Source organism: Nestor notabilis, unplaced genomic scaffold, assembly GCF_000696875.1.
Source record: "Nestor notabilis isolate BGI_N333 unplaced genomic scaffold, ASM69687v1 scaffold12189, whole genome shotgun sequence".
NCBI lineage: Eukaryota > Metazoa > Chordata > Aves > Psittaciformes > Psittacidae > Nestor > Nestor notabilis.
This window is the reverse complement of record NW_009943313.1, coordinates 40,949-54,963: the sequence shown is the minus strand read 5'-3', so window position 1 is coordinate 54,963 and position 14,015 is coordinate 40,949. Positions and strand designations below refer to the sequence as shown.

At 45.0% G+C, this 14,015-nt stretch overlaps 1 protein-coding gene across 1 annotated transcript in view; it reads left to right on the top strand.

Moving 5' to 3' along the window:
* Nucleotides 1–208: 208 nt before the first annotated feature.
* The window catches only part of LOC104411449 (spectrin beta chain, non-erythrocytic 1-like), a 48,262-nt gene continuing 34,455 nt past the window's right edge, over nucleotides 209–14,015 (top strand). The window contains 13 exon segments of the mRNA XM_010021868.1: nucleotides 209–307; nucleotides 1,154–1,234; nucleotides 1,971–2,086; nucleotides 3,074–3,186; nucleotides 3,801–3,988; nucleotides 4,980–5,097; nucleotides 6,084–6,242; nucleotides 6,856–7,158; nucleotides 7,960–8,113; nucleotides 8,679–9,549; nucleotides 9,687–9,824; nucleotides 10,432–11,188; nucleotides 11,439–11,641. Coding sequence (XP_010020170.1) covers nucleotides 294–307; nucleotides 1,154–1,234; nucleotides 1,971–2,086; nucleotides 3,074–3,186; nucleotides 3,801–3,988; nucleotides 4,980–5,097; nucleotides 6,084–6,242; nucleotides 6,856–7,158; nucleotides 7,960–8,113; nucleotides 8,679–9,549; nucleotides 9,687–9,824; nucleotides 10,432–11,188; nucleotides 11,439–11,641 — 3,215 coding nt within the window. The 5' untranslated portion in view covers nucleotides 209–293.

The following is a 14,015-nucleotide window of genomic DNA, read 5'->3' as shown; positions in this document are numbered from 1 at the left end:
GAACAAAGAGTAATCCTCCAGTAAAATAAGGGCAGCAGAAGCTTTTTGACATGAATGCTCTTAAATGAGGAAAAGCATTCATCTACTTCCACCCTGCCTGTCATCCTAGATTTCCTTTGGTACTTATATTCTGCTATAATTCCTTTAATCTTTTCAGAACAGGCAAACAGTGTGTTTTCACAGAGAAATATTTAAAACCTCTTTGTTAATTTTAGATCCAAGATATCAGTGTTGAGACTGAGGACAACAAGGAGAAGAAGTCTGCTAAAGATGCTTTGCTTTTGTGGTGCCAGATGAAGACAGCCGGGTGAGTGGGGATTCACGGATTCTCTCTGAAGCTCTTACAGCATTCTGAGATTTCACTGAAACCATTTTAAATGGGAAAACATGTATCTGTGCTGAAGTGGAGTCATCCAAGAGAAGTGAAATTGATGTTTACAAGTCAGAAAATTCTTGCTGTATTAATGCTGCATGATAAACATACCAGTATGATCATCAGAGAATCCCAGACTGGTTTGTGTTGGAAGGGACTTCAAAGCTCATCCATTTCCAACCCCCTCCCATGGGCAGGGACACATAGTAAATGTGCTGTGAATACATAGTATGTGTTCGTGAACACATAGTAATATGCTGACTCTTTTTCACCCTATTCTGAAGAAATAATGATGCTTCAGATATTTGCCACCAACTTTTCCCCTGTTCCATGTATATTTCCGAAGTGTCTTTCTCTGACAGTAACTTTCTTGCATAATTAAATATCCATTTGTAGAGATTCAGTTTGTTTCCCTGTGAAGCTTGGATGTCCCTGTAATGACTTGGGGCTCTTCAGCATTATTCTGGGCTTGCAGGGATTTGAAACCTCACGGGTTGAGCAGCAAGTTATAGAATAGTAGCTTCAAGTGATTGCTTAGAAGGACTTGGGGAGCTCTTGTCTGGAATGCATGTCAGTTCTGTGGGGGTTACAAGAGTAGATGAGATGCACTCACCCCTCGTGTCAGGCTCTGATTAGAGGACAGTTGTGATGCTAGATCATCCGTCATGGGATGCTGGTATCCCACCCTTAGGTTTACAACAAGGGTGTCACTCCTGCAACCAGCTTTTAGTGACAGAGTACCTATAGTGACAGTGCTCTCCTTGCTTTTTTTCCCACCAGTTACCCCAACGTCAACATTCACAACTTCACAACAAGCTGGAGGGATGGGATGGCTTTCAACGCACTAATACACAAGCACAGGTATGTGTGGGTAGATGTCTGTCTGGGTTTTGACAGCCTGGACTGCTGCAGTGTGCACTGGGGTTTGCAGTTACTTTGCAGCTTGATTTTGAAGTCCATGGAGAGGAGGAAGCTGAGGAATTTATGAGAGTTTTACAGCAACTTGCCTTGCTCTAGAGCTTCACAGCTCTTGTGGTCACTGTGAGCTTGTGTGGACAACAGCATCACAAGTCAAAACAGGTTGTGTTTGGTTCCAGGAGTATAAATTACACCCATCATTATTGTGGTCTGTGACTGATTAGGCTGGAAGAGAAGTTCTTGTACCTATTGAGTAGCCAATGATGGGTCTGCTTGCCAGAGTTCAGGGTCAGGAGGGAGAACCACACACAACTACAGCCTGGAGGGGAAAGAAATCCCTGCTCAGGGATGGCAAAATGCGGTGCTAGACTGATGTGGCTGGGGATGCTGCTCCTTGGCAAGCTCAGGTGAGGTTATTGGGGTGGCTTGCACATTTACATGGGCAAGAGGAGAGACTGGGTGACCACAACTCTGTCCCTTTCTTCTCCAGGTCACCTTCACTTTTAAGCTGTCCTGATTTTGTCCATGGCATGTGCTAGGTGTTACTTATTCCTTTAATACTGCTGTTGAAGTGCACAGGGCTAAGGGGCAAGCAAAAGGGATTTTCTGGGTTTGGGAGAGTTTAGTTCATGTATTTGTTGTGCTTTGGGAAATCTGAAGAATTTTCCATCCTGTCTAGGCCTGACCTGATTGATTTTGACAAGCTGAAGAAATCAAATGCACACTACAATCTGCAGAATGCTTTTAACCTTGCAGAGCAACACCTTGGTCTTACCAAGCTCCTGGACCCTGAGGGTAAGAATTCCTGCAGTTTCAGCTCTTTGTGGGCTCTTTTCTCCACCCCTCCTTGTCCCAGGGCACAGCTTTGTGATAGCTTTTTGGGTTAGAGAGCAGCAGGATGCTGCTGGCTGACCTGGTGATACATCCAAGGAAGGAGGGAGAGAATGGAAGATGTCTCCTGCAGAAGAGTGAGCACTGGTAGCAGGAGAGCCCTTAATCCTGTGTTTGTTTTCCTCTATCTGACAAGATCACTGGCCATGTATATGCAAAATCACTCCAGTCAGAGGCATCCTTCTGATCCACCCTGAAAAACACCTTCTGTGAGCTGGGAGTCGAATAATGGGAATTTCAGCAAACAGTTACCAGCTCCTTTCACAGCCTGTCAGTGAGTTCCAGCCTGTGTGTATTGGAAAGCTGCTCCAGTGCTAGGACAGGAAACTTTCCTGTCACGGGCAGGTAGAGGCTGTGTACTTGGGCAAGTTGCTTCTTGCTTGTTTTCCAGTGACTCAGAATTGCTGCAGGAAAGGAAAGAATTTGTTTTCCACCTGTATCTCTCAGAAGATTTGCCTGGACAGACACACTCTTAGGTTTCAGTTCCTCTCTCTGAATGCTGATACAGCGCTGAAGTCCTCAATTAACAGTAGTTCTGTCAACTCACACTGGCACTAGAGAGGTTCTTCGGCCATGCACTTGCTGTGGCAAAGCCTGGAGCCTAACTCGAAGGCCCACAGCCCCCAGACATGTGCTGTAACCACAGTCCACACTAAGGCAGAGGGATAAACCAGTACTTCCTAACGACAGAGTGCAATACTATACACCACCAAGTGATCCAGAACCAGCCCCAAGCTCCTGAGTTTATTTCTGATCAGGACATAACTCTTAGGAGCTGAACTGCCCCTGAACCCAGCTCTGGCTCTTCAGTATGTCCTTGGCGCATGATTTGCTTTGTTGTTTTAACCCGTGCACCTCAGCCTGCTAAGGCAACTCTTGTTTGGTTTGCAGATATCAGTGTTGACCATCCTGATGAAAAGTCAATCATCACCTACGTGGTGACATATTACCACTACTTCTCCAAGATGAAAGCTTTAGCTGTTGAAGGAAAACGTATTGGAAAGGTTTGCAAGTTCCAACTACAAATTGTTATGAAGCAGTTGAAATATTTCTGATTTTACATATTTTTCCCCTCTCTTGGGTGTTAGTTTTTTAAGAGTCCACTGTATGGTAGTTTTTAGCTTTGCTTTTGAGTGTGTTTTGAATGTTAAGCATTCCCATGTGACTGGGAGTAGTTAATTTCCAGCTGCCTCGTATTAGAAACCATTTGGCTGGAGTTTTCTTTTTGCTTGTTCATTTTGCATCGTTGCTGCTTTTCCTTTCTCATTAACTGCTCCTCACCCTCTGGGTCCTCTCGTCTCTTCTGGAGCCCAGGGAAGTCCCTCATTTAAAAACTGTGCAGCCATTCTCTGCACTTTGGCAAGGCTGCTCTCGTCTTTGCAGCCAGCAGACTGAACATGAATCCTTTTGTAAGCCTCTATTGCTATGGGTTCATGAGAATTCACTGCTGGAACACACAAAGCCCTCATTCCTCAGGGATCCCAGCCCCTGTGGCGCTCAGGAGTGAGTGGTCTGATTCATAAGTCAAGTCTCCCAATAGATTCTTCTCTGTAGCTTGTTGGATTTAAACGGCTGAGGAGCGCTGCCCTTGTTGCTCACATTGTGCTGCTTGTTGCAGGTGCTTGACAATGCCATTGAGACAGAGAAGATGATTGAGAAATATGAATCTTTGGCTTCTGACCTCCTTGAGTGGATTGAGCAAACCATCATCATCCTCAACAATCGCAAGTTTGCCAACTCCCTGGTTGGTGTGCAGCAGCAGCTTCAGGCATTCAACACCTACCGCACCGTGGAGAAACCACCCAAGTAATTCTCATCTTGGCTTAAAACAACAGTGGTTTGGTTTTGTTTAGTCAATCATTGACTTTTTTTAAAGCACAAACACATCCAAGTACCTTTCATCTTGGCTTAAGGATTTATTTTGTGAAGAAACCCAGCTATCACATTTCTAACTGGCACTCTGTGTTACTGCTCAGGGCCTCTTTGCTTTATGCTGCTCAGTGTGCAGATAACCACAGCCTGCAGCATCTGAGAGTCCTGGGAGCTGGCAGTTCTAAGCCTGCCTGACAGTATGAGTGGTAGTAGCATGTTGGTGTAGTACTATCACCAGTCGTGCTTGCTGGCAGGGTCTAATTCCAATACACTGCTATTAAAAGAACTTACTGCTTATCCAACCTCAAGAGGAAGTGTGTCTGGCTTTGTAAAACATCCCTACACTTACTAAAACTGATACAACCAAAGCTGAACAACGTATTTCTGGAAAGTTTCTTTTTAGCATTATGATATCAAATCTGTTTGTTATTTTTGTCTAATAGGAGTTCTAATGGATAATAATCACAACCCAAAGCATTACAGAGTATCCAGACATCTAAAACTGCAGACTATTCCCCAGTGCCTGTGGAGTTTGTTTATTTCCCAGGCATAAAACCGAGGGAAAACAGTGGGAAGAGTTTATTGACTGCAGTGGACTTTAAATAAAACTTCCATTTCATGTGTTGATAGAGTCAAACAGGACAGCACATGTAATAGAATAGAAACAAAATGCAGTCTTCTGTCCCCCGGGGGGTTTAAATCTAAACACAGACAAGTGGCTTCTGTGAAGTTTCTGTTGCTGTGACCCAACTGATGCCAGCGAATGTGGGGGCTTTTTCAGGTGCTTCCAGCTTTCACACAAGATGAAGGTGTTTGTCTGAGTGCTCCATTCATAACATCAATATTTTAAAGAAGTGCTTTGTTATACCTCAGGCGCAGTGAAAAGCTTTATTGTAACTCAATTCTTTCGTCAAATTCTGTTTAGATTTACAGAAAAAGGGAACCTGGAAGTGCTGCTTTTTACCATCCAGAGCAAAATGAGAGCCAACAATCAGAAAGTATACATGCCAAGGGAGGGCAAACTCATCTCTGACATTAACAAGGTAAACTGAGCCAGGTCCTCCTGTGCAACTCAGGGTTGTCTTGTTTTCTTTCAGTCTCTCTCTCAGCACACTGGGAAGAAACACATTTGCTATTTCCAGTCTCAATGTGGGGACCATAAGGGTGGTTGACCTTCTCCTGAAGCTTGGACTCACTAATCTGAACTCGGGTATCCTCAGATCTTCTGCACTGGAAAGATGCTCGGTCGTCCTGGTTATGTTCTCATAGCCCTGCCTTGCTCCTCCGTGCTCCTGGCTATTCGAAATACTTGGGTTTCAGGCAGTTCCACATCTGTTAGGATTTAGGAGAATCTGGGGTAGTTTGTGTTTAATTATGAGTATATTTGTTTGTAAGAAGATCTGAAGGGTCATTAGCTGGCTTTCAACAGGCTTCTAAGACTTTTAAAATACTCATGTCACACGTGAATAACTTCTGGCTTTGGGTGGAGAAGGACTTGTATGCATCAAAAGTAACCAAATTCTGCAGTTGTGGGGTTTTTTTCCATAGTGGATGTAATAAAGAACAACAATTGTGTGTTGACTTTAGAGGTGAGAGGGCACAAATCTGTAACGCTCATTTCCTACAGGGGGGAGATAAAATCTGCTTATTTAGGAGCAGCACTCAGAAGATTATGTTTCTTTAATAAACACTCTCTTACACATTTCAGCCAGGTTTGCTTAAGCTTTGTTGGAGGCCAAACCCAAATGATCTCAAGAAAATGTATGAGATAAACAAGTCCTCTATCCCTTGCTCAGAAAAGGAATGAATGAATGGAGAACTAATCTCAAGTCATATTCTTACATTAGCAAACAAGGTGTAAGCCCAGCCAAAGCAAAACAGATTTATTGGCATATACATAAATAAGCAGTGTAGTGAGGCTTGGCTGGGGTGGCCTCAGTCCTGATTCCATGCAAAGCAGTTGTGATTTACCATATTCCTATAAGAATGTGTGTTTAGAAGAAACACTTTTTTCCCTCCATGTCTTAAGGCCTGGGAAAGACTGGAAAAAGCTGAACATGAAAGAGAACTGGCACTGCGAAATGAGCTCATCCGACAGGAGAAACTGGAACAACTCGCGCGCAGATTCGATCGCAAGGCAGCTATGAGAGAAACCTGGCTGAGTGAGAACCAGCGTCTCGTCTCTCAGGTGCTGCTTTCACCACGTGTCTGCATGACTCAAATGGTTCCCAGGAGTAATTATAGGATACAGAGCTCGCCAAGAGGATATTTCCTCCCCTGTACCTCACATTTTACTCAATCTGTGTATATTTATACTTACTGTATGTGTGTGCAATGTATATTGAGTGTACATACCGTGTATCCTATCTTTAATGCATTTGGATATACCTTTCTTGAATCTATCAGGCTGTTCTCGGGAGATACTGATGTGGAAATATCTACCCACAGCCAAGATTTCCTTTATCTGAGTATTTTGGCCAATTCAGTGGAATTAGCCCAGGGTTTAATTTTATGTTTTAATATTAGAGATGACTTTAGAAAACCTCCAAAGCTCCATCCTAATCCTCATGGCCACCATGATTCTTTCCTCAGAGGCAGTAAGTGATATCTCTGATTGCAACAGTGGTTCTCTGGTTATCAGAGATATCTCTTATTTTATTAAAGAAGGCTTTTCAGAGCATTTTGAGATCCCAGATTTGCTGATAAGTGTATTCTACCCCATCAGAAATCATGTTAGAGTCTGAGCGTTAGGGCTTATCTCCTCAGTAACCATCACTGAAGAAGTGTCTCTGTCTTTACAGGACAATTTTGGCTTTGACCTTCCAGCAGTAGAAGCTGCAACAAAGAAGCACGAGGCCATTGAAACTGATATTGCAGCATATGAAGAACGAGTCCAGGCTGTGGTTGCGGTTGCGAAGGAGCTTGAGACTGAAAACTACCACGACATCAAGCGCATCACTGCGAGAAAGGACAACGTTATCCGCCTCTGGGAGTACCTCCTGGAGCTGCTCCGGGCGCGGAGACAGCGCCTGGAGATGAACCTTGGTCTGCAAAAGATATTCCAGGAAATGCTGTACATTATGGACTGGATGGATGAGATGAAGGTGGGTGTCAAAGCATGGACCAAATGCTCTGGAAAGGTGCAGATGTGCTTTTTGGTAAATCATTGAGATTCATTTTGCCTCTCTGGTTTAATAGACAAGTGCAGAAGACCCACAGTCAGGAGAACAAATTCCTTATACCTTACAATGGCTTTTTAAAACTTAAGATTAAAACCAAGTAAGGATAAAGAACAAGTTCACTCCTATAAAAAGCTACATTTTAGCTTCAAGCCTGTCCCATAAGGGTCAGAGGCTTTGGTCACCGTGCTTGGGTAAGGAGGACAATTTTGGTTGAAAGGGAATGAAATCATCTCTCTCCATCACAATTTACATGGGGAACAAGTCACCTCTTCACCTCTCTGCTTTAAAAAGCATGAATTTCTTCCTGTCTGTTCTCCTGGGATCTGGGAAGGGAAAGGACCATGACTTTGTTCTTGTCTATCAGCCAGCAGAACTTGGAAGCTGTTGGAGGAAAGAAAGACGTGTGTAGCTCAGTGGCAGCTCACAGCACCTGGACTGAGAGCTTATCAATGGCCCTGCTGGGCTAACTCAGCTCCATGTCATCCCAGACTGAAAATTGCATTGAAGAGCAGTCAAGTTCTTCATGGTTGCCAGTGATCTTAAAAATACTGGCTCAAATTCATACCATCCATGTCTCTGTACAATAGCTCTCCTTATGGACCTGGTGTTTCTCTGGACTTAAATCCATGTCATAACAGAGAACAGGATAATGCCTGGAGTCAACAAGACACAGCTTCTGGCCTTCAGCCCATTTTACTTACTTATCTTTTCTGTTTTCATCAGGTGCTTCTGCTGTCTCAAGACTATGGCAAACACTTGTTAGGAGTTGAAGATCTGCTGCAGAAACATGCTCTTGTGGAAGCTGACATTGCAATTCAGGCTGAGAGAGTGAGAGGGGTCAATGCATCTGCTCAGAAGTTTGCCACTGATGGAGAAGGTAACTGGCAGTCAACACATCCTCCTTTGCCTTAATTACATATGAGGTTATCTATAAGCCTCATTAGTTCTGCAAGGCACGTTAGGTTAAATCAGCACCAGAAGACATTCCAGCTTCCTTTGTTCCTTCTTTATTGTGTCAATGATTAATTTGTCCAGGTACCTGCTCAGGAATTTATTGCTGCATTGTGTTTTGCATGGGTTGTCATGCTCCAAACCAGCAGCTGGTGTAACTCTATAGTAGTCACCATTAATTCTGTGGTTCTAATGCAAACAATAGAGTTTATCAAACCCACTCTGATTTTGTCCCAATTTATGCTACGTAGAAGCAATTCCACTAAACCAGTGGCCATTAACTAGAATAAACTATCATTTTGTGCAGGTGTGTGTAGAAGCTGGTGTAAACCTGGAGTAGTGTATTTTGTTTCACTTCAAACAGTCACGAATATCTTTCCTTTTGGGGTTTTTTATTGTCTTCATGGAAAGAACAGTATTTTCTGATGTGTGTAATTATATGGTGGAGCTTTAATAGTCCAAGTTGTAACGTACATTCTCTATCCAAACAGGTTACAAGCCGTGTGACCCGCAGGTGATCCGGGACCGCGTTGCTCACATGGAGTTCTGTTACCAAGAGCTGTGCCAGCTCGCAGCCGAGCGCCGGGCACGCTTGGAGGAGTCCCGGCGCCTCTGGAAGTTCTTCTGGGAAATGGCTGAAGAAGAAGGTTGGATCAGGGAGAAGGAACAGATCCTGTCATCTGATGACTATGGGAAGGACCTCACCAGTGTCGTCCGTCTCTTGAGTAAACATAAGGCGTTTGAAGACGAAATGAGTGGCCGTAGTGGCCACTTCCAGCAGGCGATCAAAGAAGGTGAAGACATGATCGCGGAGGAGCATTTTGGGTCTGAGAAGATCAGAGAAAGAATTAAGGATATCCGGGAGCAGTGGGCTAACTTGGAACAGTTATCTGCCATTAGGAAGAAGCGTCTGGAGGAAGCCTCTCTCCTTCACCAGTTCCAGGCTGACGCTGATGATATTGATGCATGGATGTTGGACATCCTCAAAATTGTCTCCAGCAATGATGTTGGCCACGATGAATATTCCACTCAGTCCCTGGTCAAGAAACACAAAGACGTGGCTGAAGAGATCGCAAGCTACCGGCCAACCATTGACTCTCTTCATGAGCAGGCAAAGGCTCTGCCACAGGAGCACGCCGGCTCTCCAGATGTCCAAGGCAGATTGTCTGGAATAGAGGAAAGGTACAAGGAAGTTGCTGAGCTGACTCGGCTGCGTAAACAGGCCTTGCAGGATACCCTGGCTCTTTATAAGATGTTCAGTGAGGCAGATGCTTGTGAGCTCTGGATTGATGAAAAGGAGAAGTGGCTGAATAATATGCAGATTCCAGAGAAGCTGGAGGACCTGGAAGTGATCCAGCACAGGTGAGAATGCCTTTACCGGGAAGCGTGGGGAATTCTGAGTGGAAGTTCTTTATAGCATCTCTCTTTCTCAGCTTGTCTGTGGCTCAGATTCCTCAATGCCTGCGTGATCTTTCATTGTTTTTTTCCTTCCCTCTCAGATTTGAAAGCTTAGAGCCAGAAATGAACAACCAGGCATCCCGTGTGGCAGTGGTGAACCAGATTGCTAGACAGTTAATGCACAGCGGCCACCCGAGCGAGAAGGAGATCAAAGCCCAGCAAGACAAGCTCAACACAAGGTGAGTGAAGGCCTCATGCTCATGAGCAGGACACTGTCTGAGACGAGTGCAGTTTCTGTTTCTTATATGTGTTTTTAAAGACACTTTGATACTGTTACCTGAAGTACATTCAAGGTAGGCCTTCAAAGCTTCAGAAGGAAAGAAAGCTGTGTCTTTCAACTATCTGATTAATGGATAGAGCTTTGCTATTGACTTCAATCAGATCTTGAGTGATTTGAGAGCTGGGAATTTACTGTAATGACTATTATGACAAGAAACCAGTATAATTTCATGTAAACTCATTTTCTTGGCTTCAAAATAAACCAAGAGAGCACGTTTTATGTGAAAATGAGATGTACCATCTAGTGTGAAAACAAGCAATTTTCACTTGAGGAAAAATTATACTTTTAAGGACTCAGTGTTGCTGGTGCTTGTCATGTTCTAATATACACCATGGTTGAGTTAATGGTTGTTTTGCTGTTGATGATATGGGAGGGACTGAAAAGCCATGAATAAGGTTATTTCATGGCTTACCAAGCTGATGTGAGCAACTGCCTGCTCAGCAGTGTCAACGTGTTTATTAGACACAAGTCTCAATTTCTCTGCTTTTCTCTCCACACAATCTCAGATGGAGCCAGTTCAGAGAACTGGTAGACAGGAAGAAGGATGCTCTGCTCTCTGCTCTGAGTATCCAGAACTACCACCTTGAATGTAATGAAACCAAATCCTGGATCAGGGAAAAGACCAAAGTGATCGAATCCACACAGGACTTGGGTAATGATCTGGCTGGGGTGATGGCCCTGCAGAGGAAGCTGACGGGCATGGAACGTGACCTGGTGGCCATTGAAGCCAAGCTTAGTGACCTGCAGAAAGAGGCAGAAAAGCTGGAATCGGAGCATCCCGACCAGGCCCAGGCTATTCTTTCACGGCTTGCAGAAATCAATGATGTATGGGAAGAGATGAAGACCACCCTCAAGAACCGGGAAGAGTCCCTTGGAGAGGCGAGCAAACTGCAGCAGTTCCTGAGGGATCTGGATGACTTCCAGTCCTGGCTGTCCAGAACACAGACTGCAATCGCATCCGAAGACATGCCAAACACACTGACGGAGGCGGAGAAGCTGCTCACTCAGCATGAGAATATTAAGAATGAAATCAACAATTATGAGGAAGATTATCAGAAAATGAGGGACATGGGTGAGATGGTGACCCAAGGGCAAACTGACGCTCAGTACATGTTCTTGCGCCAGCGCCTGCAAGCTTTGGACACTGGCTGGAATGAGCTCCACAAAATGTGGGAGAACAGGCAAAATCTCCTGTCCCAGTCTCATGCCTACCAGCTGTTTCTCAGAGACACCAAGCAAGCAGAAGCCTTTCTTAATAACCAGGCAAGTGGTCAAGATATACCCTATTGTATGTAACCTTATACATGTTGGCAGCATATACTGCAAGTAATAGACAAACAAGATCATTTGGCAGGAGAGCTACAAACAGATAAATTGCCCCTTTTAAACTATACTTTGCTTTTTTTACCTCCTTGGAAACATTCCTTTTCATGTGTGGTGAATCTGTTGTTGGAGCAGACAGCACGGTCCAAGTGTAATACTGTTATCTCTCTGCTTTATGCTTTGACCACAGGAGTATGTTCTGGCACACACAGAAATGCCCACTACCTTGGAAGGAGCAGAAGCTGCTATTAAAAAACAGGAGGATTTCATGACCACGATGGATGCCAATGAAGAAAAGATCAATGCAGTTGTAGAGACTGGCCGGAGGCTGGTTAGTGATGGGAACATCAACTCGGATAAAATCCAGGAGAAAGTGGACTCTATTGATGACAGGTAAGGTGGGAACGATGGCAGGATGTAGCTGTTCATGCTTTAATCCTGTTCTCTCAGAGCTGACCTTTTACCAGATTCCAAAGGCAAAGCAACATGTTGGAAAATGCCTGTTGCAGGCTGTTTGTGCTGTGGAAAAATAGGAATTGTAATGTTTCAAAAAAGTGCCAGGCTAATCTTAGTGAAATATTACCTTTCCCATCCTCCAGAGACTTCCATGGTAATGAGCTCACTACCCAGAATTTGGCTATAAGAGCATTGCTCTTGGAGTATTCACAGACGTTATGTTATGGTGGGAGCTGTAGCAGTTCTATCTGGTTCCACAAGTCTTAGTTTTCCTCTGCTACCTCCTGGCTGATTTAATTAGAACACTGTATTCCTGCCTGTCCTCTGAGGAAGGAATGTGGCTCTTCGAGAGTGGAATTGGCATTGTATCCACCCCACCCGCCTGCCTTTGATCCTTCCAACTTGTCTGGCCCTTCTGAAATCAGATTAGGAAGCCCTGGTACAAATGTGTCTTTCATCCTAGAACAAGTCTTTTGCTTTGTCTCTTGAGCTGTGGCATGGATGTAATAGAACATTAAGCCTTTCTTTTTCTTTGAAAACCAAATGTTCAGTTTGATGGCTGTGATTCATGGTTCTTTTGGCTTTAGGTTTGAATAACAGTGGAGTCTTTCAATGTGCTTTTCAATCATGAGTATCAGAACACAGCAGTAAGCTCATACAAACTTTCAGGCTTGCATCCTCCCACAGCTGTAAGCTCAGGGTTATCAAGATGCCTTTATCTTCAAGGAGAAACTGAATTGAAGTAGTTCAGAAAATGTTGTGACTTTCCTGTTTTGGTGTCCCACTGTGTATGCACCCACCTCAGCTGTGCCTTGTGGCTTCAGAAGAGGTGGATGTTCCTGTTCCCAGAGCTTGCTCTGAGGGCCTCTGAGCCCAATGACAACCTGACCCCGAGGATAACTCAGATTTTCGTTCTCTCTTTAACCAGCTTGACTCCGTTTAGATCCCAAAGACAGTCTGCGAAGGCCAGGAAGAGATTATATGAGAGCAGTCAAGGTGAAAGCTAGGAAATCAATTTTCCCTATTTACCCCCTGACTTTCAATGTCCTCTGCTCTAAGTTTTCCCATCCACTTATGAAAGCAGGAGGACTTGATCCTGGCCTTCTGGTCTTCTTTCTGCACCTTCTGGACTATTAGAAGACAGGATCCCAGGATATAGTAGCAAATGGTCAGCTGCTTCTTGCAGCCCTTTCTGGAGTGGGAGGCAGCTTCAGCCTCCATCCTGCTGCGGGGCTGTGTTGCTCTGGTGGCTGTTTCCGCCAGTGCAGCTACTCCTCAGTGTCCCCATTGTCCCGTGCACCCCATCTGGCCACCTGGGCTGTGCTGCCTGTGGGCCACGTGCTGGAGTTCCTCCTCTGAATGGAGGCAAGTCCTAGAGACTGGAGTTCTTTAAGCCCACTACTTTTTTGCAGTGTATTTCCTCAATCCCAAAGCAATTTATGCAGCTCTCTGCAGGACCCATCCGGTGTGCTGCTCTTCAGGAAATCCCTGTGATTGCTCTTGGAGTCTGTAGGGCTGATAAGCCTCCAGAACAAAGCCTTAGGGCTGGGTGCAGTGGGAGTGGTAGCAGAGGAAGCCTCTTTGGTTTTACACAAAACTGCTCTCCCGACCAAGCTCCACCTGGATGTTTAACAAAGGACCAAAACAAACAAGTACAAGTATGTGCAGTGGCTCCACGCTTCCCATACAGGGCTCTTTGTAGTGTTGAGCATTGTTAATCCTGCTTTTCACATGCTTTCAAGCCATTCCAGAGGAGACCCCACTGTCCATTGGTAGAGCAGGCAGACCCTGCCCTGAAGTGGTCACCATCTAAACAGACATGGGAGGCATCAGGCTGAGGAAGGAGAGTGCAGAAACAGAGTGGAGTAGGAGCACAATCTTCTAGTGCAGTTTGCAGGGAAGAATGAATGGGACATGGAGAAAGTGAGGGAGGCAGAGGGTGGGTTTGAATAAAGCTGTCACTACCAGCTTTTCCAGTTAGGAAAGGAGCTGGTCTCCCTGATGCCACTGTCCCTGCTTTGGTCACTTCTGCTGTGGTTTCTGCCAGGCAGAGGAGAAGCTTTTCCTCCTCCATTTACTCCTGGAGGAGTGCAAGGGGACTGCCCTACTCTGCGGGCCTGCACACAGCATCATTGAATCATAGACTGGTTTGTGTTGGAAGGGACCATAAAACCCATCCAGTTCCAACCCCTGCCCCGGGCAGGGACGCCTTCCACTAGAGCAGGTTGCTCCAAGCCCCTGTGTCCAACCTGGCCTTGAACACTGCCAGGGATGGGGCAGCCACAGCTTCTCTGGGCACCCTGTGCCAGCG